Raw genomic sequence first — 23449 nt, 5'->3', positions numbered from 1 at the left:
TCGGCGGCGAGACGTGGCGGCAGACTGCGTGGATTGGAAAGCTTCTCCACAAGCGAATACATCCAGGCAGTGACCTTTCCAGATCCAACAGAGAGGAAAAGAAGGGAAGCGACACTGAGACGCCATGCAGCTTAAACTTGTCGTCAGTAGTTCCTCTCCGCCTCTGGGTAAGTACTTACTTAGTACCTGATGAAACATCATTAGACATTACCTCATTAAAATCGTACTACCTGTATACAAAACCTACCTGCATGGAAATGACAGGTTAATGTGAATTAGTGATGGTTAGTCAGGTTAATGAAAACACACTAGTGATGGTAGTCAGGTTAATGAAAACACACTGTAGCGATGGTTTTTTTAATATACAGGTTAATGAAAACACACTGTAGCGATGGTTATACAGGTTAATGAAAACACACTGTAGCGATGGTTATACAGGTTAATGAAAACACACTGTAGCGATGGTTATACAGGTTAATGAAAACACACTGTAGCGATGGTGAGACAGGTTAATGAAAACACACTGTAGCGATGGTTATAGAGGTTAATGAAAACACACGCGATGGTGAGACAGGTTAATGAAAACACACTGTAGCGATGGTTATACAGGTTAATGAAAACATACTAGTGATGGTTATACAGGTTAATGAAAACATACTAGCGATGGTTATACAGGTTAATGAAAACACACTGTAGCGATGGTTATACAGGTTAATGAAAACACACTGTAGTGATGGTTATACAGGTTAATGAAAACGCACTGTAGCGATGGTTATACAGGTTAATGAAAACACACTGTAGCGATGGTTATACAGGTTAATGAAAACACACTGTAGCGATGGTTATACAGGTTAATGAAAACACACTGTAGTGATGGTGAGACAGGTTAATGAAAACACACTGTATTGATGGTTATACAGGTTAATGAAAACATACTAGTGATGGTAATACAGGTTAATGAAAACATACTAGCGATGGTTATACAGGTTAATGAAAACACACTGTAGCGATGGTTATACAGGTTAATGAAAACACACTGTAGTGATGGTTATACAGGTTAGTGAAAACACACTGTAGCGATGGTTTAAATACAGGTTAATGAAAACACACTGTAGCGATGGTTATACAGGTTAATGAAAACACACTGTAGCGATGGTTTAAATACAGGTTAATAAAAACACACTGTAGCGATGGTTATACAGGTTAATGAAAACACACTGCAGCGATGGTTATACAGGTTAATGAAAACACACTGTAGCGATGGTTATACAGGTTAATGAAAACACACTGTATTGATGGTGAGACAGGTTAATGAAAACACACTGTAGTGATGGTTATACAGGTTAATGAAAACACACTGCAGCGATGGTTATACAGGTTAATGAAAACACACTGTATTGATGGTGAGACAGGTTAATGAAAACACACTGTAGTGATGGTTATACAGGTTAATGAAAACACACTGCAGCGATGGTTATACAGGTTAATGAAAACACACTGTAGCGATGGTTATACAGGTTAATGAAAACACACTGTATTGATGGTGAGACAGGTTAATGAAAACACACTGTAGTGATGGTTGTACAGGTTAATGAAAACACACTGCAGCGATGGTTATACAGGTTAATGAAAACACACTGTAGCGATGGTTATACAGGTTAATGAAAACACACTGTATTGATGGTGAGACAGGTTAATGAAAACACACTGTAGTGATGGTTGTACAGGTTAATGAAAACACACTGCAGCGATGGTTATACAGGTTAATGAAAACACACTGTAGCGATGGTTATACAGGTTAATGAAAACACACTGTAGCGATGGTTTAAATACAGGTTAATGAAAACACACTGTAGCGATGGTTATACAGGTTAATGAAAACACACTGTAGCGATGGTTATACAGGTTAATGAAAACACACTGTAGCGATGGTTATACAGGTTAATGAAAACACACTGTAGCGATGGTTATACAGGTTAATGAAAACACACTGTAACGATGGTTATACAGGTTAATGAAAACACACTGTAGCGATGGTTATACAGGTTAATGAAAACACACTGAAGCGATGGTTATACAGGTTAATGAAAACACACTGTAGCGATGGTTATACAGGTTAATGAAAACACACTGTAGCGATGGTTATACAGGTTAATGAAAACACACTGTAGCGATGGTTATACAGGTTAATGAAAACACACTGTAGCGATGGTTATACAGGTTAATGAAAACACACTGTAGCGATGGTTATACAGGTTAATGAAAACACACTGTAGCGATGGTTATACAGGTTAATGAAAACACACTGTAGCGATGGTTATACAGGTTAATGAAAACACACTGTAGTGATGGTTATACAGGTTAATGAAAACGCACTGTAGCGATGGTTATACAGGTTAATGAAAACACACTGTAGCGATGGTGAGACAGGTTAATGAAAACACACTGTAGCGATGGTTATACAGGTTAATGAAAACACACTGTAGTGATGGTTATACAGGTTAATGAAAACATACTAGTGATGGTTATACAGGTTAATGAAAACATACTAGCGATGGTTATACAGGTTAATGAAAACACACTGTAGCGATGGTTTAAATACAGGTTAATGAAAACACACTGTAGTGATGGTTATACAGGTTAATGAAAACGCACTGTAGCGATGGTTATACAGGTTAATGAAAACACACTGTATTGATGGTTATACAGGTTAATGAAAACATACTAGTGATGGTTATACAGGTTAATGAAAACATACTAGCGATGGTTATACAGGTTAATGAAAACACACTGTAGTGATGGTTATACAGGTTAATGAAAACACACTGTAGTGATGGTTATACAGGTTAATGAAAACACACTGTAGTGATGGTTATACAGGTTAATGAAAACACACTGTAGCGATGGTTATACAGGTTAATGAAAACACACTGAAGCGATGGTTATACAGGTTAATGAAAACACACTGTAGTGATGGTTATACAGGTTAATGAAAACACACTGTAGCGATGGTTATACAGGTTAATGAAAACACACTGTAACGATGGTTATACAGGTTAATGAAAACACACTGTAGCGATGGTTATACAGGTTAATGAAAACACACTGAAGCGATGGTTATACAGGTTAATGAAAACACACTGTAGCGATGGTTATACAGGTTAATGAAAACACACTGTAGCGATGGTTATACAGGTTAATGAAAACACACTGTAGCGATGGTTATACAGGTTAATGAAAACACACTGTAGCGATGGTTATACAGGTTAATGAAAACACACTGTAGCGATGGTTATACAGGTTAATGAAAACACACTGTAGCGATGGTTATACAGGTTAATGAAAACACACTGTAGCGATGGTTATACAGGTTAATGAAAACACACTGTAGTGATGGTTATACAGGTTAATGAAAACGCACTGTAGCGATGGTTATACAGGTTAATGAAAACACACTGTAGCGATGGTGAGACAGGTTAATGAAAACACACTGTAGCGATGGTTATACAGGTTAATGAAAACACACTGTAGTGATGGTTATACAGGTTAATGAAAACATACTAGTGATGGTTATACAGGTTAATGAAAACATACTAGCGATGGTTATACAGGTTAATGAAAACACACTGTAGCGATGGTTTAAATACAGGTTAATGAAAACACACTGTAGTGATGGTTATACAGGTTAATGAAAACGCACTGTAGCGATGGTTATACAGGTTAATGAAAACACACTGTATTGATGGTTATACAGGTTAATGAAAACATACTAGTGATGGTTATACAGGTTAATGAAAACATACTAGCGATGGTTATACAGGTTAATGAAAACACACTGTAGTGATGGTTATACAGGTTAATGAAAACACACTGTAGTGATGGTTATACAGGTTAATGAAAACACACTGTAGTGATGGTTATACAGGTTAATGAAAACACACTGTAGCGATGGTTATACAGGTTAATGAAAACACACTGAAGCGATGGTTATACAGGTTAATGAAAACACACTGTAGTGATGGTTATACAGGTTAATGAAAACACACTGTAGCGATGGTTATACAGGTTAATGAAAACACACTGTAGCGATGGTTTAAATACAGGTTAATGAAAACACACTGTAGCGATGGTTATACAGGTTAATGAAAACACACTGTAGCGATGGTTATACAGGTTAATGAAAACACACTGTAGCGATGGTTATACAGGTTAATGAAAACACACTGTAGCGATGGTTATACAGGTTAATGAAAACACACTGTAGCGATGGTTTAAATACAGGTTAATGAAAACACACTGTAGCGATGGTGAGACAGGTTAATGAAAACACACTGTAGTGATGGTTATACAGGTTAATGAAAACACACTGTAGCGATGGTTATACAGGTTAATGAAAACACACTGTAGCGATGGTTATACAGGTTAATGAAAACACACTGTAGTGATGGTTATACAGGTTAATGAAAACACACTGTGGTGATGGTTATACAGGTTAATGAAAACACACTGTAGCGATGGTGAGACAGGTTAATGAAAACACACTGTAGTGATGGTTATACAGGTTAATGAAAACACACTGTAGCGATGGTTATACAGGTTAATGAAAACACACTGTGGTGATGGTTATACAGGTTAATGAAAACACACTGTAGCGATGGTTATACAGGTTAATGAAAACACACTGTAGTGATGGTTATACAGGTTAATGAAAACACACTGTAGCGATGGTTATACAGGTTAATGAAAACACACTGTAGCGATGGTTATACAGGTTAATGAAAACACACTGTAGTGATGGTTATACAGGTTAATGAAAACACACTGTGGTGATGGTTATACAGGTTAATGAAAACACACTGTAGCGATGGTTATACAGGTTAATGAAAACACACTGTAGTGATGGTTATACAGGTTAATGAAAACACACTGTAGCGATGGTTATACAGGTTAATGAAAACACACTGTAGCGATGGTTATACAGGTTAATGAAAACACACTGTAGTGATGGTGAGACAGGTTAATGAAAACACACTGTATTGATGGTTATACAGGTTAATGAAAACATACTAGTGATGGTAATACAGGTTAATGAAAACATACTAGCGATGGTTATACAGGTTAATGAAAACACACTGTAGCGATGGTTATACAGGTTAATGAAAACACACTGTAGTGATGGTTATACAGGTTAATGAAAACACACTGTAGCGATGGTTTAAATACAGGTTAATGAAAACACACTGTAGCGATGGTTATACAGGTTAATGAAAACACACTGTAGCGATGGTTTAAATACAGGTTAATGAAAACACACTGTAGCGATGGTGAGACAGGTTAATGAAAACACACTGTAGTGATGGTTATACAGGTTAATGAAAACACACTGTAGTGATGGTTATACAGGTTAATGAAAACACACTGTGGTGATGGTTATACAGGTTAATGAAAACACACTGTAGCGATGGTTATACAGGTTAATGAAAACACACTGTAGTGATGGTTATACAGGTTAATGAAAACACACTGTAGCGATGGTTATACAGGTTAATGAAAACACACTGTAGCGATGGTTATACAGGTTAATGAAAACACACTGTAGCGATGGTTTAAATACAGGTTAATGAAAACACACTGTAGCGATGGTTATACAGGTTAATGAAAACACACTGTAGCGATGGTTATACAGGTTAATGAAAACACACTGTAGCGATGGTTATACAGGTTAATGAAAACACACTGTAGCGATGGTTATACAGGTTAATGAAAACACACTGTAGCGATGGTTTAAATACAGGTTAATGAAAACACACTGTAGTGATGGTTATACAGGTTAATGAAAACACACTGTGGTGATGGTTATACAGGTTAATGAAAACACACTGTAGCGATGGTTATACAGGTTAATGAAAACACACTGTAGTGATGGTTATACAGGTTAATGAAAACACACTGTAGCGATGGTTATACAGGTTAATGAAAACACACTGTAGCGATGGTTATACAGGTTAATGAAAACACACTGTAGTGATGGTGAGACAGGTTAATGAAAACACACTGTATTGATGGTTATACAGGTTAATGAAAACATACTAGTGATGGTAATACAGGTTAATGAAAACATACTAGCGATGGTTATACAGGTTAATGAAAACACACTGTAGCGATGGTTATACAGGTTAATGAAAACACACTGTAGTGATGGTTATACAGGTTAGTGAAAACACACTGTAGCGATGGTTTAAATACAGGTTAATGAAAACACACTGTAGCGATGGTTATACAGGTTAATGAAAACACACTGTAGCGATGGTTTAAATACAGGTTAATGAAAACACACTGTAGCGATGGTTATACAGGTTAATGAAAACACACTGCAGCGATGGTTATACAGGTTAATGAAAACACACTGTAGCGATGGTTATACAGGTTAATGAAAACACACTGTATTGATGGTGAGACAGGTTAATGAAAACACACTGTAGTGATGGTTATACAGGTTAATGAAAACACACTGCAGCGATGGTTATACAGGTTAATGAAAACACACTGTATTGATGGTGAGACAGGTTAATGAAAACACACTGTAGTGATGGTTATACAGGTTAATGAAAACACACTGCAGCGATGGTTATACAGGTTAATGAAAACACACTGTAGCGATGGTTATACAGGTTAATGAAAACACACTGTATTGATGGTGAGACAGGTTAATGAAAACACACTGTAGTGATGGTTGTACAGGTTAATGAAAACACACTGCAGCGATGGTTATACAGGTTAATGAAAACACACTGCAGTGATGGTTATACAGGTTAATGAAAACACACTGTAGCGATGGTGAGACAGGTTAATGAAAACACACTGTAGCGATGGTGAGACAGGTTAATGAAAACACACTGTAGTGATGGTTATACAGGTTAATGAAAACACACTGTGGTGATGGTTATACAGGTTAATGAAAACACACTGTAGCGATGGTTATACAGGTTAATGAAAACACACTGTAGCGATGGTGAGACAGGTTAATGAAAACACACTGTAGCGATGGTTATACAGGTTAATGAAAACACACTGTAGCGATGGTTATACAGGTTAATGAAAACACACTGTAGCGATGGTTATACAGGTTAATGAAAACACACTGTCGCGATGGTGAGACAGGTTAATGAAAACACACTGTAGCGATGGTGAGACAGGTTAATGAAAACACACTGTGGTGATGGTTATACAGGTTAATGAAAACACACTGTAGCGATGGTTATACAGGTTAATGAAAACACACTGTAGCGATGGTTATACAGGTTAATGAAAACACACTGTAGCGATGGTGAGACAGGTTAATGAAAACACACTGTAGCGATGGTGAGACAGGTTAATGAAAACACACTGTTGCGATGGTTATACAGGTTAATGAAAACACACTGTAGCGATGGTTATACAGGTTAATGAAAACACACTGTAGCGATGGTGAGACAGGTTAATGAAAACACACTGTGGTGATCGTTATACAGGTTAATGAAAACACACTGTGGTGATGGTTATACAGGTTAATGAAAACACACTGTAGCGATGGTTATACAGGTTAATGAAAACACACTGTAGCGATGGTTATACAGGTTAATGAAAACACACTGTGGTGATGGTTATACAGGTTAATGAAAACACACTGTGGTGATGGTTATACAGGTTAATGAAAACACACTGTAGCGATGGTTATACAGGTTAATGAAAACACACTGTGGTGATGGTTATACAGGTTAATGAAAACACACTGTAGCGATGGTTATACAGGTTAATGAAAACACACTGTAGCGATGGTTATACAGGTTAATGAAAACACACTGTGGTGATGGTTATACAGGTTAATGAAAACACACTGTAGTGATGGTTATACAGGTTAATGAAAACACACTGTAGTGATGGTTATACAGGTTAATGAAAACACACTGTAGTGATGGTGAGAGAGGTTAATGAAAACACACTGTAGCGATGGTTATACAGGTTAATGAAAACACACTGTAGTGATGGTAGTAGATTAATGAAAACACACTGTAGTGATGGTTATACAGGTAAATGGAAACACTGTGGTGATGGTTATACAGGTTAATGAAAACACACTGTAGCGATGGTTATACAGGTTAATGAAAACACACTGTAGCGATGGTAGTCAGGTTAATGAAAACACACTGTAGCGATGGTGAGAGAGGTTAATGAAAACACACTGTGGTGATGGTTATACAGGTTAATGAAAACACACTGTAGTGATGGTTATACAGGTTAATGAAAACACACTGTAGTGATGGTAGTCAGGTTAATGAAAACACACTGTAGCGATGGTGAGAGAGGTTAATGAAAACACACTGTAGCGATGGTTATACAGGTTAATGAAAACACACTGTAGTGATGGTAGTAGATTAATGAAAACACACTGTAGTGATGGTTATACAGGTAAATGGAAACACTGTGGTGGTGGTTATACAGGTTAATGAAAACACACTGTAGCGATGGTTATACAGGTTAATGAAAACACACTGTAGCGATGGTAGTCAGGTTAATGAAAACACACTGTAGCGATGGTTATACAGGTTAATGAAAACACACTGTAGCGATGGTAGTCAGGTTAATGAAAACACACTGTAGCGATGGTTATACAGGTTAATGAAAACACACTGTAGTGATGGTAGTCAGGTTAATGAAAACACACTGTAGCGATGGTGAGAGAGGTTAATGAAAACACACTGTAGCGATGGTTATACAGGTTAATGAAAACACACTGTAGTGATGGTAGTAGATTAATGAAAACACACTGTAGTGATGGTTATACAGGTAAATGGAAACACTGTGGTGATGGTTATACAGGTTAATGAAAACACACTGTAGTGATGCTGGTCAGGTTAATAAAAACATACTGGTGATGGTAGACAGATTTATGAAAACATACTGTAGTGATGGCTATACAGGTTAATGAAAACACTGTAGTGATGCTGGTCAGGTTAATAAAAACATACTGGTGATGGTAGACAGATTTATGAAAACACACTGGTGATGGTAGACAGATTTATGTAAACATACTAGGGATGGTAGACAGGTTCATGAAAACATACTAGTGATGGTGGACAGATTTATGAAAACACACTTGTGATGGTAGACAGGTTAATGAAAACATACTAGTGATGGTAGACAGGTTAATGAAAACATACTAGTGATGGTAGACAGATATATGAAAACACACTTGTGATGGTAGACAGGTTAATGAAAACATACTAGTGATGGTAGACAGATATATGAAAACACACTTGTGATGGTAGACAGGTTAATGAAAACATACTAGTGATGGTAGACAGGTTAATGAAAACATACTAGTGATGGTAGACAGATATATGAAAACACACTTGTGATGGGAGACAGATTCATGAAAACACCCTTGTGATGGTAGACAGGTTAATGAAAACATACTGGTGATGGTAGACAGATATATGAAAACACACTTGTGATGGTAGACAGATATATGAAAACATACTAGTGATGGTAGACAGATATATGAAAACACACTAGTGATGGTAGACAGATATATGAAAACATACTAGTGATGGTAGACAGATTTATGAAAACACACTTGTGATGGTAGACAGGTTAATGAAAACATACTGGTGATGGCAGACAGATTTATGAAAACACACTTGTGATGGTAGACAGATATATGAAAACACACTGTAGTGATGGTTATACAGGTTAATAAAAACATACTGGTGATGGTAGACAGATTTATGAAAACATACTGTAGTGATGGCTATACAGGTTAATGAAAACACTGTAGTGATGCTGGTCAGGTTAATAAAAACATACTGGTGATGGTACTGGTAGACAGATTTATGAAAACACACTGTAGTGATGGTAGTCTGGTTAATAAAAACATACTGGTGGTGGTACTGGTAGACAGATTTATGAAAACATACTGTAGTGATGCTGGTCAGGTTAATAAAAACATACTGGTGATGGTACTGGTAGACAGATTTATGAAAACATACTGTAGTGATGGCTATACAGGTTAATGAAAACACTGTAGTGATGCTGGTCAGGTTAATAAAAACATACTGGTGATGGTACTGGTAGACAGATTTATGAAAACATACTGTAGTGATGGTTATACAGGTTAATGAAAACATACTGGTGATGGTAGACAGATTTATGAAAACACACTGGTGATGGTAGACAGATATATGAAAACATACTAGGGATGGTAGACAGGTTAATGAAAACATACTAGTGATGGTAGACAGATTTATGAAAACACTTGTGATGGTAGACAGGTTAATGAAAACATACTAGTGATGGTGGACAGATTTATGAAAACACACTTGTGATGGTAGACAGGTTAATGAAAACATACTAGTGATGGTAGACAGATATATGAAAACACACTTGTGATGGTAGACAGGTTAATGAAAACACACTTGTGATGGTAGACAGGTTAATGAAAACATACTAGTGATGGTAGACAGATATATGAAAACATACTAGTGATGGTAGACAGATATATGAAAACATACTAGTGATGGTGGACAGATTTATGAAAACACACTTGTGATGGTAGACAGGTTAATGAAAACATACTGGTGATGGTAGACAGATTTATGAAAACACACTGTAGTGATGGTTATACAGGTTAATGAAAACATACTAGTGATGGTAGACAGGTTAATGAAACATACTAGTGAGGGTAGCCAGATTTATGAAAACACACTTGTGATGGTAGATAGATGTATGAAAACACACTGTCGTGATTGTAGATAGGTTCGTGAAAACATATAGTCAGGTTCACTATGTTTTTTCGTTCAAAATCATGGTAGATTAGCAAACCTATACATTTTTGGAAACGTTATTACATGGAAAATCTGAAAATCAATGTTTACATTTGCCAATTCCGACCAATTCGATTCGACCAATTCGACCAATCGACCAATTCCATTCGACCAATTCGACCATTCGACCAATCGCTTCGATCGACCATTCGACCAATTCGATCGATTCGATTCGATTCATCGAATTCGATTCGATCGACCATTCGACCAATTCGATTTGCCAATCAATTTGACCGACCTTTGCTTGTGTGGAACGGACTGTGAAAACGATGCGGACTATATTGTCGGATACGACACACAGGACGGTGATGACGAACTCTAAATGGCATATTCTGTAATCGTGTATGTTTGATGCCATTGACTGCCTGTGTATATTTTGTCATTGACTGCCTGTGTAGATGTGAAGTTATACTGACTGCATGTGTATATATGATTTTGCTGACTGCCTGTGTATGTTTGGTGATATGAATTATTGTGACACATTTTGATGTTATTAACTGCCTGTACAAAATGATAACATGTATTTGATTATGCAACTTGTCGCGAATATAAAGACAGTATTTTGCAATTCAAAACCTTTGATTCGTGTCTTACCATTCCCCATTGCACTAATTTGATACTTTCATTGGATTCCTTGTCCCTGAAAATATAGGTTTAGTATATTTTTAAAAGTTTTTAGAGTAGTTAGAGGCAGAAATAGAACAAAATATGTATTTTACAGTGGCCATTTTGAAAATCCAAAATGGCCGCCATACAGGTATCTCTCCAAATGTAAACATTGATTTTTAGTTTCCTTTTGCTATAACCTTTCCAAAAATGTATAGGTTTGCTAATCTACCATGATTTTGAACGAAATATAATTTATTGACATAGTGAACCTGACTAATACTATTGATGGTTATACATGTTTCTGATTAATGAACTCTTGGTGTCATGTGTTTGTAACTTCGTTAGGAATGAGGTGAAGTTCTGTTTGTTTCACAAGGTGTGAAATGCCACTCGTTATATCTATATCAACAACGTGTCTCTGCAATTATTGATGGTATTGATGGTGTCTCTGCAAATTGATGGGATAAAAAATGACAAATGCTGTTTTTTTCCAATTTTAACGTTTGTTTGTTTTTTAATTCAAGTTCCCTTCTTCCTCCCTTCTTTGTTTTTCTTCTTGACAGCTGCTTTGCTGGCAGTTGAGTGTGTACGTGATTCATTGGTCATTGCCTTGGAGACTGGGCAGGAAACCAGCTTGAAAGTTTCCGAGTGAGTGAAGTTTTACTTGTTTGCTTCAAATCAATTGGGATTGTTCCGGAGTTGGTTGGGCTTATTTATGAAGGAACGTCAGAGGAGACAAAGAAAATAGAAGGGCGATATGTGCAGCGCATACCTCCGGCAGGTTGAACAGTTTACGTTTTGTGTCCCACTGATTGGCTGGACTTGCATCCAGACTATTTGTCCTTGTCACCCACCAAAATCTCATCGGCTTGTTACTGTCACCTACCCAACTCATCCACCAAGGTTTGTCATTATCTGTCCACAACCTTTTGAAATATCATGCTGCACATGTTTCATTTTGGACCCATCTCTTCATGGTGAAACATCACTAAAAATTTAAAAAGTCATTGTATCCAGATCCGAATCCAGATATTCACCAAAATATAATCGATTTGTCCTTGTCACACACCCAACATATCCACCAAGTTTCGTCTGAATCCGTCCTCAACTTTTTGAGATGTCCTGATCACAGACTGCCAACCTCCATCCACCTTCGGTGGAGGAGGTAATTATCACTTGAGGGTTTCATTGGCATACTGTATTTGATATTAAAGGAGGTTGACAAAATAGGTACAAGTCCAGTGTTTGAGGTTGTGGTAGGAATAGGATTATGGAGTCATTTTCTGAATGTAACGAAAATGAGAGCTAGAAGTTATTATTACTTGGTATATTTCACCTGAAAAACATCCTGGTGTTGGGCCCTGGTGTTGGGCTAGCGGCTAGGGTGCCGGCTTAGGATCCTAGGATCCTGGGTTCGAATCCCGGTCGATCGCTGAATTAACGCCAGGGGGGTTGACTCAGCCTGTCATCCTTCCGAGGTCGGCAAATTGAGTACCAGTTCACTGGTAATTCCCTGCTTGTCGTTAAAGGCGGCAAAAAGGGTTGGCGTCAGGAAGGGCATCCAGCCGTAAAACATTGCTTCAAAAAGGGGACCAAAAAACAACAACAACCACGGTTCCCGAAAAAGGCCAACCCCCGCTTGCGGGGAAAAATGGCCTCTAAAGGTGGTTTGTTAAAGGTGGTTTATATTTCACCTGAAAAACATTGCCCGTCTCCGCTCATCCCTCTCCTCCACGGCTGCAGAAACCCTCATCCACGCCTTCATCACCTCCCGTCTGGACTACTGCAACAGCCTCCTCTATGGTTCACCCTCAATAATCATCAATACACTCCAATACATTCAGAACTCCGCTGCCCGTCTACTCACCCATTCCCGGACCCGTGACCACATCACCCCCGTCCTTTATAAGCTTCACTGGCTCCCCATCCCCCAGAGAATCCAGTACAAAATCCTCCTCTTGACCTACAAAGCCCTCCATAACCTGGCCCCATCCTACCTGACTGACCTCTCCAGACACACTCCCACCCGCAACCTCCGCTCTGCTGGCGCCAACCTCCTGCTGTCCCCCCCCCCCCCCCCCCCATCCAGACCAAATTCAGATCCTGGGGGGACAGGGCCTTCTCCATCGCTGCTCCCACCCTCTGGAACTCACTACCTCACACCATCAGAGACTCCTCCTCACTCACCACATTCAAAACATCACTCAAGACCCACCTGTTCAACACTGCATTCAACATTTAACCCACAGCATTTAACCCCTGACTATCTCTTCTCCTTCTCCTTCCTTTTGCTTTGATTATTTACCTATTTATTTTTGTCTTTTTGCACTTGTTTTTTGTACTCTGTCAAAGCGTCTTTGGGCTTCTTGAAAAGCGCTATATAAAATAAATGTATTATTATTATTATTATTATTATATTGAAGAGTTTGCTCCGATGGGCGGCCAATCAGTTTCAACGGTTACAGAACTATCCAAAGGCCGATAACTGGGATAGCTAGGTAGGTGGTATTGTGCATGTGCATTCTCTCCTCTGCCCACTTGTGACTATTGCAGGGAAATAATAATAAAAATAAATAGTTGTGAAACGGTGTCGGCTATATCGGTACAGACGTTTGCCTTTAACTGCATATGCTTTTAATTTTGTGTATCATGTTAGGCTTGGTTGGTTTCAAGTTATTTATTTCCCCTTCCTTCACTGTAGGAGAACGACATTCAACACCTCCAATTCCATCTGCCGCTACATTGCTCGTCTGAACCAAAAGCATGGACTCTATGGAGGAAACCTGTTGGAGCAAGTAGAGGTTTGCAGAGGGTAGCGAGAGTGAATGGACGGATTTGATAAAGAGCAGATGTACGTAGTGGGAAAGGTTTATAGTAGAGGGTGGAGAGAACAGGTTACATATCGACATAGGGACTGTAAAAAAAAATGGCCACCTGTTTTTGCATGATCCCATCGATGTGTTTGCAGGTTGATCACTGGTTAGATTTTGCCGATAGGTTGGCTGACCCTACAGAGTTTCCTCGTGCTCTAGCTGCTCTCCAGCACAACCTCAGTCTCCGTTCATACCTTGTGGGCCATGCACTAACCTTAGCAGACTTTGCTGTTTGGGCCGCTCTTACAGGTGGGGACACTAAAGAGTTTCGCAAGAGCAATCTGTTGGTTGTATCTATATGCAGTATTTGTACAAATGCAAATTGCGCGATTGTGTCTGAACGGGGTAAATACCTTAACCACAGCACATATACTTCTGAATTATACCTCGTTTAAAGCTCTTGGGACAGTGCATGCGGAGATCCTATGAATATCGATATTCATGCATTTTTGTGGCTCGGCTGCGCACATGGGCAATGTATAAGCTCGGAGACACTGGTTCCCACACTTACTAGAACTAAAAAAAAACTATTTGGTCATTTTTATCCAACGTATTCATCAACCTTTTCGTCCATTTACTTCACCGAGAAACCTTAACAGTCGTAACAGTGACTATTATGCTGTCAAAGGACATTCATAGCAAACTCCCTAAATATTCCACATTCCATTGGGAACTCATTCCCTTACAACAGCCCAGTGGAACGGGGTTATCTGCTGGTTACCTGTCACCAAAGGTGGATGGAGGATACATTTTCACCCTCGACCATGGTGCATTGAGTGAATATGTGCTTGTTTTTCGATTTTAATGCAACAAGGTTGGGGATTATCTAAAAAAAATACCACAGATGAGTTACAAATATGTATCTGAGCAAGAATCGCAATGTCCCCAAACAAGGGGGTGCTCACAATTTTTTAACATGCAGTTGATGAAAACGCATGCAAACTAGAACGGCAATCAGAGAGCATACCTCCGCCTGGTTGGCCATATCACTCAATGGTGAAGAATCACTTAAAAAATTAAATAACTCTCATATCCGAATCCATATTCAGATCTTCACCAAAATCGAATCTATTTGTCCTTGTCAGACACCCAACCGGTTCACCAAGTTTCGTCAAAATCCGTCCACAACTTTTTGAGATATCCTGCTATGTATAGGTTTTGGCCGTTATCTCCCAATGGTGAAGAATCACTTAAAAAATTCACAGATCCATATGCGAAGCCGGATCTTCACCAAAATCTAATCATTTCGTCCTTGTCACATACGCTACCTCTCTGCCAAATTTCGTCTGAATCCGTCCACAACTATTTGAGATATTTTGTTCACAAACAAACAAACAGACAGGGGTGAAAACATAACCTCCATCCACCTTTGGTGGCGGAAGTAATGAATGGTGCATCAAGTATACGTTGATGCAATTTTGATCTTTTCAGGGTATTTTTATGCCACCGCCCCCGAAGGTGGCCGGAGGCATTATGTTTTCGGGTTGTCCATCCGGCCAGGCTAAACCTTGTTTTTATCAGCAACCACCTGTCCGATTGAGACGAAACTTTCAGGGTAGGAGTGACACCCATGTAGAATGTTTTTATGATAATCGTGATGTCATAGGTCACGTGGTATGGCAGCCATCTAGGATTAAACACAAATAATTAAAAAAATATTTCTTGGAAACCGCTGAATGGAAAAAATTGAAACTTGGCACATTGTCAAGTATTCCCAATTGGTAACAAAAGCATGATAATGATGACATCATCATTGAAGCCACACATGTTTTAATTGAATGCCTATCCTAAAAATCTGAAATTGCATGCACATGAACTATGACCCATTTGTATTGAGATATTAAACTTATGACATAGGTCACATGGTTTGGATAATGCGATGAAAATATCTTCATTTTAATTATTTTTGTGCAAATCTGTGTCTCTGAATGCAACTACCGTGGTGGATCTGCCAGGAAGATGGCTCAGTGAAGCCTTTCGGCAATCCTTGTTGAGGCGCGTAAGGCATGTCAGTAAATCTGCCCATCTTAAGGGTTAATAATCCAATCCTCTAAGCACTATGGTTCCCGTTCCCAAAGATTACTCAAGCTCTCATTAAAATGGGAACTTGCTACAGGGATAAAAGAGGAGAAAGAAGAACCCAGTCCCACAGAGGTGATCACAGACAATAACAATGAATGAAGAATAAATTGCACCCATCCAACTCAAAACTAAGATGGCTTAACAAATACACCTTAATGTTCATTCGGGAAACAGGAGACAGAAAAGGTAAATGACGATACAAAGAGAAAACCCTGTTTCATGCAGTAATGCTCTCACACCTTGTGTGGGTCCTCATTCGAGTGTGCAGCGATCTGGTGCAGGGCTTGTGCTTGTTGCATCTTGTGGACCGGTGTCACCTACATTCCCATCACACTAACTCTTCAACGAACCACGACCTGTACCACGAACCTGAACCACCAGAATCTCTCTAACAATGAACAGTGGTGAGCTACCAGCCAACCATGGTCCCAAGACAGAAGAAGAACAACGCACGCAGCGTGTGTACTTTTATAACGTCCTGCAGGGGCCGTCAAACCGTACTAGCCCATTCGATTGCCATGTGGTAATCTCGCTCATGGAGCGTGCTGATTGGCTGTTGGCTAAGGAAAATTCCACACAAGGACAAATGTATGTCGGGGAAGGTTTAAGAATGTGGGCAAGGGGGAGGTGTGGTTTAGGCAGCGGTACTGTCGGGTGTAAGGGGACGGGGATGAGATGTTTCCAAACGCGTGCTCGACATACTCTATATATACCGGAACTTCATCACACTTGCACTACCACTTACTTTGAAATAACTATTCTAATATATTCCCCATTTTACCTCGTAGACTAGATCAGTAACAATACATAAATGCTTGGTCATAGCTCTTTCTGTAAATCAGATTTCTGTAAATTGCTTATGATATTGCGACCAAATTTAGCACAAATGATATGTGTTGTGCTGTGATTAAAGTTTGTTCCCGGCATTAAAAAAAATCGATGTCTAAGGGGGTCTACCAGGGGTTAAAGTGGGTCCGGGATTGACCCCCCACAAAGTGGGAGGAGGAGTGGGGGGTGGGGGGGGGGGGGGGGTTGCCCCCCAAAATAGGTATTTTTTTGTTTGTTAAAAGTCATGATTTTGTTAGTATGATTCTCCATGCTGCCCTGTCTTCTAGAAACCATTGAAATTGATTTAAAATACCTTTATTCAGTGCAGTATACTGTTCATTCTACCAGGTAAGCGCCAGGGGTATTGCCCCCATGATTTTGGTTGGTGTTATAGGTACCATATAATGGTGTGAAACTAGGAAGTGCGTGCACATTAATGTTGTAACTGCCACGTTTTGGAACACGGTTATGTTAGTTGCCTTATATGAATGGTATTATATGAATATTATGGTATTATATACGGTATTATATGAATGCATTGTTGCCTGTTCTAGGTAACAACATGTGGCAGTCAGCACAGGAGAATGGCCAAGCACCACAACATGTCCGGCGGTGGTTCATTTTCCTTTCGTCACTACCACCTTTCAATGCCGTGTCCTCTCAATGGGGAAACAGGGTTGCCTCCAGCCTCCCTGTGGGGCAAGGTAGTCATACTAAGGTAATATTGCACTTATTGCTACAAACCTCATTCTTCATTATATTGTTACGGATCTCGGGGGTCGGCGCTCCCCTTATCAAGGGGGGGTTAATCCCCTTGTCTGTGACTGACCGACCCGAGTCCTTAGAAGTTATAACGCTCCTTCCAGTCGGTATTAGCTAGGGTCATTGGTCAATGTAGTCCCAAATACCTACTTACTAACCCGACCGTAAAGCAGGGAAATAACTCCTGCTCGAACCACGGACATGATGGTAAATGCCGAGCGGTTAGCAATCCGCGGTCCGAGCCGTTAACAATGACTACACCCGATTATAGCGGTTCCGAAATCGTGCCACAGGTACTCAATGGAAAGAAAGGACGGAGGCGATCGGATTAGGGAAAAACCAAGAAAGAACAAGGTAAATTTATTTACAACCAAAAAGAAGAAGAAAGGAAAGAATGTACAGGAAGAAGAAGAAGAAGCAGGACACAGGGCAGGCTTAACCACACAGTCTTAACTTACGACCCCAGACAAACATACACACTCACGGGATTGTAGCTGGTAGGGTCGAAGGTCCAGGCAGATGGTCCAGGCGATGGGGTCCGGCTCCAGGTGTCTCCAGTCCAGCGGCCGAAAACCCGGCAGGCAGCTTCGCGCGTATCGTTCGACACGAGCGGCCCTTACATATAGCGGGGGGGGGGGGGGGGGGGGGGCTCATGTCCTTCAATAAGGCGCCTTTTGTAATCGAGCTCGTATACAAAGAAGTCCGTGACAGTCAAGTCAAGTCCTTCACGCAAGAAGTCCCTGAAAGAAGTCCGTCAGAGGCCTTTTGCGCTCGCGCTTATATATCGCGCTTCAAGATCACTCTGCGCTTCATCAAGCCACACCCGCCAGTGATATTTCATCAGCCCTAGTTGGCTGTTGGGGGCTTACCGGCCACGCCTTTGATGACTAGTTGACAGGCCACACTTTGTCCTTGGCGTTCCGCCCCCTTCTCCCTCGAGCTGACCGCATGGTCAATGGCGGCGCCTGTGCGAACGTTAACCAAGGCGCATAACAGAATTTGGAGAGAGGTCGCAAAATGAACGAAAGGGCCTACTCCTTATTTGATTGATGCAACGCAGATTCAACTATTGGAAACTGCCTTATCTAAACACATAATAAGGAAATAACTGAGTTCCTATGGTGGCCTACGTGTTGCTTGTGGACTAACTAAGGGTGCTACCTTTAACCTTTAATGTCATATTTACAAGAGTTATTTATTTACAAAAGTGTGGGTTCTAAAACCGCAACAATATCTTTTGGTCACGAGTTTGGAATATATTTGGTCCTTTCTTTCGCCATGTATAAGTAATGACATTGAATAATGTATAATGAAATTTAATAATGTATATTATTACCTCTGCCACCGCAGGTGAACCGAGGTTATGATTTTACCCGTGTCTGCTGTCAGTTTGTCTGTTTGTCTGTGAGCAGAATATCTCAGAAAGTTGTGGACGCATTCAGACAAAACTTGGTGAACAGGTTGCGTATGTGACGAGGAAGAATTTATTTGATTTTGGTGAAGTTCTGGATCTGGATCTGAATCTGGATATGATAATTGTTTAATATATAAAGTGATTCTTCACTGTTGAGATATGGGGCCAAAAACGATACATAGCATAATATCTCAAAAAGTTGTGAACGAGTTATAACAAAGCTCGGTGGATGAGTAGGTTATGTGACAATAACAACACTATTTGATTTTGGGCAGATCTGGATCCACATCCGGTTTATCAGTGAGATACAAAACATAAACTATTCACCCTGGTGGAGGTATGTGCTCTACCGAGTGCCGTTCTAGATGTTTGGTGTGTAAATATTGTTACAGATCGCGGTTAGATGTTATAGACCGAGCGGTGGTGTAAGACCGCGACCTAACAAAACTCACCTGATTCACCCAGACTTTGGCCGTATCGCACCCCAGCTGCTCAATGAGGGAAAAGACGAAAACGACGCAATGCAAAGAGGAAAAAGGAATAAAACGAGAAGACGTACAGACGAGTAATGGGGTTTATTATTTACACAAGCAAAACGGAGCAATCAAGGTTTATTTACAACACATAAGACGCAGGTGACACAGTGCAAATACTAGCTTATCTACAGGCTTAACTTATCCCAGGACAGAACAAACAAAAGACACTGACTCACGCGGGGAATTGCAGGAATCGCAGGATGTGGATGGCTGGAGGGAGAGGGAAGTCCAAGGGGGGTCATGCAGCACGATCGGCGCGTTTAGCAGCCGCCGTTCCTTTTCGGCCCTGCTCCAAACCGCCGCCCAGGCCCCAAGCGGCTGCCGGGTGTCGCTGCTGCTCCCGCCTCCACTTGCCTTGCCAGGCCTTGTCCCACTCGTCTGGTCCAAACCCTCCACTCTTTCTTGGTCCCTCACTCTGACCACCGACTCCTCACCGCAACCAACTCTGTGCAACCAACTCTGACCAACGGTGCAACCAACCCTGACCAACGGTGCAACCAACTCTCTGCGCAACCAACTCTGTGCAACCAACTCTGACCAACGGTGCAACCAACCCTGACCAACGGTGCAACCAACTCTCTGCGCAACCAACTCTGTGCAACCAACTCTGTGCAACCAACTCTGTGCAACCAACCAACTGTCCAACCACCTCTCTTTTTACTTCCGTGCGCGCCTTTTTATAGCGCCTCCGGCGGTTAAGCCGCCGGCGTTCAGGACACGCCCATCGGGGTGCTCACCTCGGCCCTGGTTGGTCGCGCGACCCTCGGGCTCCGCCCTGGATGACGACGGGCGGGCACGCCCCTCCTCCCCTCTGACGAGGTGGAGACACGCCTTTCTTCCCTGACTCGAGCCTCGTGGTCAATGGCGGTTATTGGAGGGGAGGTAATATGGGCAATCGAGGCTCGGCAATGACGAGAGGGGATGTAATATGGGATGGAGATTTTGGGGATGGGAAGGAAAGGGGATCTATTCTCTTTCACTGGTGCAATGGAGTACTTTCAATTAATGGGAGACACAGCCTTATCCTAAAACACAGAATAAGAGATAACTATCGAACATGGATATTCTATGATTGGCTGACGTGTATGCTTGTGGACTATGGGACGCCCTTTTGGTCTTTACACAGCTCCGGAGGCAGGAGGCACAGAATAAACAATAATAATAATCATACAGCACACAATCAAAAAAAATATACAGTCCTCATATCCACAACAATATATATATAATTATACAGTCACGTGAAAAAGTAAGTACATGGGGTGAAAAGTTTTGACTTTTTCAACAACATATTTCAACATACAGCTATTTGATCTTCATTTCACCGATATTGATAGATAAAGGTGATATAATATAACAAATATCATGAAACATTTACATTTTGTAGTCCATTGTATAATTTAAATAAACATAAATGCAAATTTCACATGTGGAAAAAGTAAGTACACCCTTGGCTCTAATAAGTGGTATTGCCCCCTTTGGCAGAAACAACCTCAAGTAGGCATTTCTTATAACTGTCTACCAGTCTCTGACATCGACTGGGAGAAGTTTTTGCCCACTCCATGCAGAATTATTTCAGCTGTGCGATGTTTGAGGGGTTTCTTGCATGCACAGCTCGTTTCAAATCCCCCCACAACATCTCAATGGGATTTAGATCCGGGCTTTGACTTGGCCATTCCAGAACCCTCCATTTCTTTGTTTTCAGCCATTCCTTGGTGGATTTACTGATATGCTTAGGGTCATTGTCATGTTGCAAGATCCACCTTCGGTTGAGCTTCAACTTTCCGACAGATGGCCTCACATTATCCTCAATTACCCTCTGGTACAATGAAGAATTAATAGTGGATTCTATGATGGTGAGCTGCCCAGGCCCTGATGCAGCAAAGTTGCCCCAAACCATAATATTTCCAACACCATGCTCTACAGTTGGTATCAGGTTATTGTGGTCAAATGCTGTCTTTGGTTTTCGCCAAACATGTCTTCTGGTACTGTGGCCAAATAGCTCTACCTTTGACTCATCTGTCCAGGGCACATTGTTCCAGAGTGCTGGTCTTTGCCTAGGTGTTCATTGGCAAACTTTAGTCTTGCCCTGATGTTCTTTCTGGACAGCAAAGGTTTCCACCTGGCACACCTCCCATGTAGATCAAATTTGTGCAGCCTTTTTCTAATGGTAGACTCGTGCACTTTGACATTAACAGTGGCAAGAGCTACCTGTAGGTCCCGTGATGACATTCTGGGGTTCTTCGAGACTTCTTTCAGCATCTTGCGGTCTGCTCTCGGGCTGAACTTGCTGGGGTGGCCTGGCATGAACAAGTTGGCAGTTGCTTGGAATCTTCTCCACTTGTAGATGATCTTCCGGACAGTCGAATGATTGATTTCAAATTGTATGGAGATCTTTTTAAATCCCTTTCCAGACTCGTAGGCATCTATAACCTTCTTTCTGAAGGCTTCAGAGAGCTCTTTTGATCTCGGCATGGTGACGCCGCACACTTCAACAACAAAGAGCAAACCAAACTAAATGTCTGAGGTTTAAATAAGACAGGTTCCTCCAAGATCCTCTCTAACGATGTTCTAATCATTTGCACCTGAGCTGGTGCACCTGATTCTAATTTTAGGTATTTGAAGTAGTGATAAATGTAGGGGTGTACTTACTTTTTCCACATGCGAAATTTGCATTTATGTTTATTTAAATTATACAATGGACATCAAAATGTAAATGTTTCATGATATTTGTTATATTATATCACCTTTGTCTATCAATACTGTTGAAATGAAGATCAAATAGCTGTATGTTGAAATATATTGAAAAAATCAAAACTTTACATGGGGTGTACTTACTTTTTCACGTGACTGTATATACATACATACATACATACATATATATTGTACTTTAGATTCTTGAAAGCATATGTTTGTTTGAGGATGGATCTTTTCCATCATGGAAGACCATCCCAAGTAATCATGCTCCTTTAATTGATTGTTTATTCCCATCTTCCATCTTGTAGAGTAAAGAGAAGCAAGAAGATCGTGCAAAGTTTGTTGAACTACCCGGAGCTGAGATGGGCAAAGTGGTTGTTCGATTCCCACCTGAGGCCAGCGGGTGAGACCATTTTTGGGGGAAGGGATTGGGAGACAGAAGGATTTTCGGGCAAGTCTATCGTGAGGGGTAAAATGTGGTGTTGAAGGTGACAAATATCGGCCATGAGTGACCTGTCTTAATAGTGCTCGGGCAAAGGAAAAAACAAACGTAGGGGCAATAAATACCCATGGTGCTCGCTCACCTGGTAGAATAAACAGTATACTGTACTGACTAATGGTATTTTAAATCAATTTCAATGCTTGCTGTTAGATGGGGCAGCATGTAGAATCATACTAAGACAATCATAAGACTTTAAAGTTTAAACAAACAAAAAAATGCCTATTTTGGGAGTCAACCCCTCCCACCCCATGTACTTCCTCAGACCCCAATCTTTTCAATGCCTTGAA

At 40.4% G+C, this 23449-nt stretch overlaps 1 protein-coding gene across 1 annotated transcript; it reads left to right on the top strand.

The window, feature by feature from the left end:
* On the top strand, window positions 1-23063 carry LOC144889124 (bifunctional glutamate/proline--tRNA ligase-like; the record flags this gene model as incomplete). The annotated part of the gene is made up of 6 exons (XM_078769031.1): window positions 1-167; window positions 12035-12119; window positions 14173-14272; window positions 14440-14593; window positions 17809-17972; window positions 22969-23063. Coding segments are annotated over exons 1-6 (641 nt in total), but the record flags the coding sequence as incomplete, so codon positions are not given.
* Window positions 23064-23449: the final 386 nt, after the last annotated feature.

Source organism: Myxine glutinosa, unplaced genomic scaffold (assembly GCF_964187855.1).
Source record: "Myxine glutinosa unplaced genomic scaffold, kmMyxGlut1.1 SCAFFOLD_943, whole genome shotgun sequence".
In the NCBI taxonomy this organism is placed as follows: Eukaryota; Metazoa; Chordata; class Myxini; order Myxiniformes; family Myxinidae; genus Myxine; species Myxine glutinosa.
This window is presented reverse-complemented; position numbering and strand designations above follow the sequence as displayed.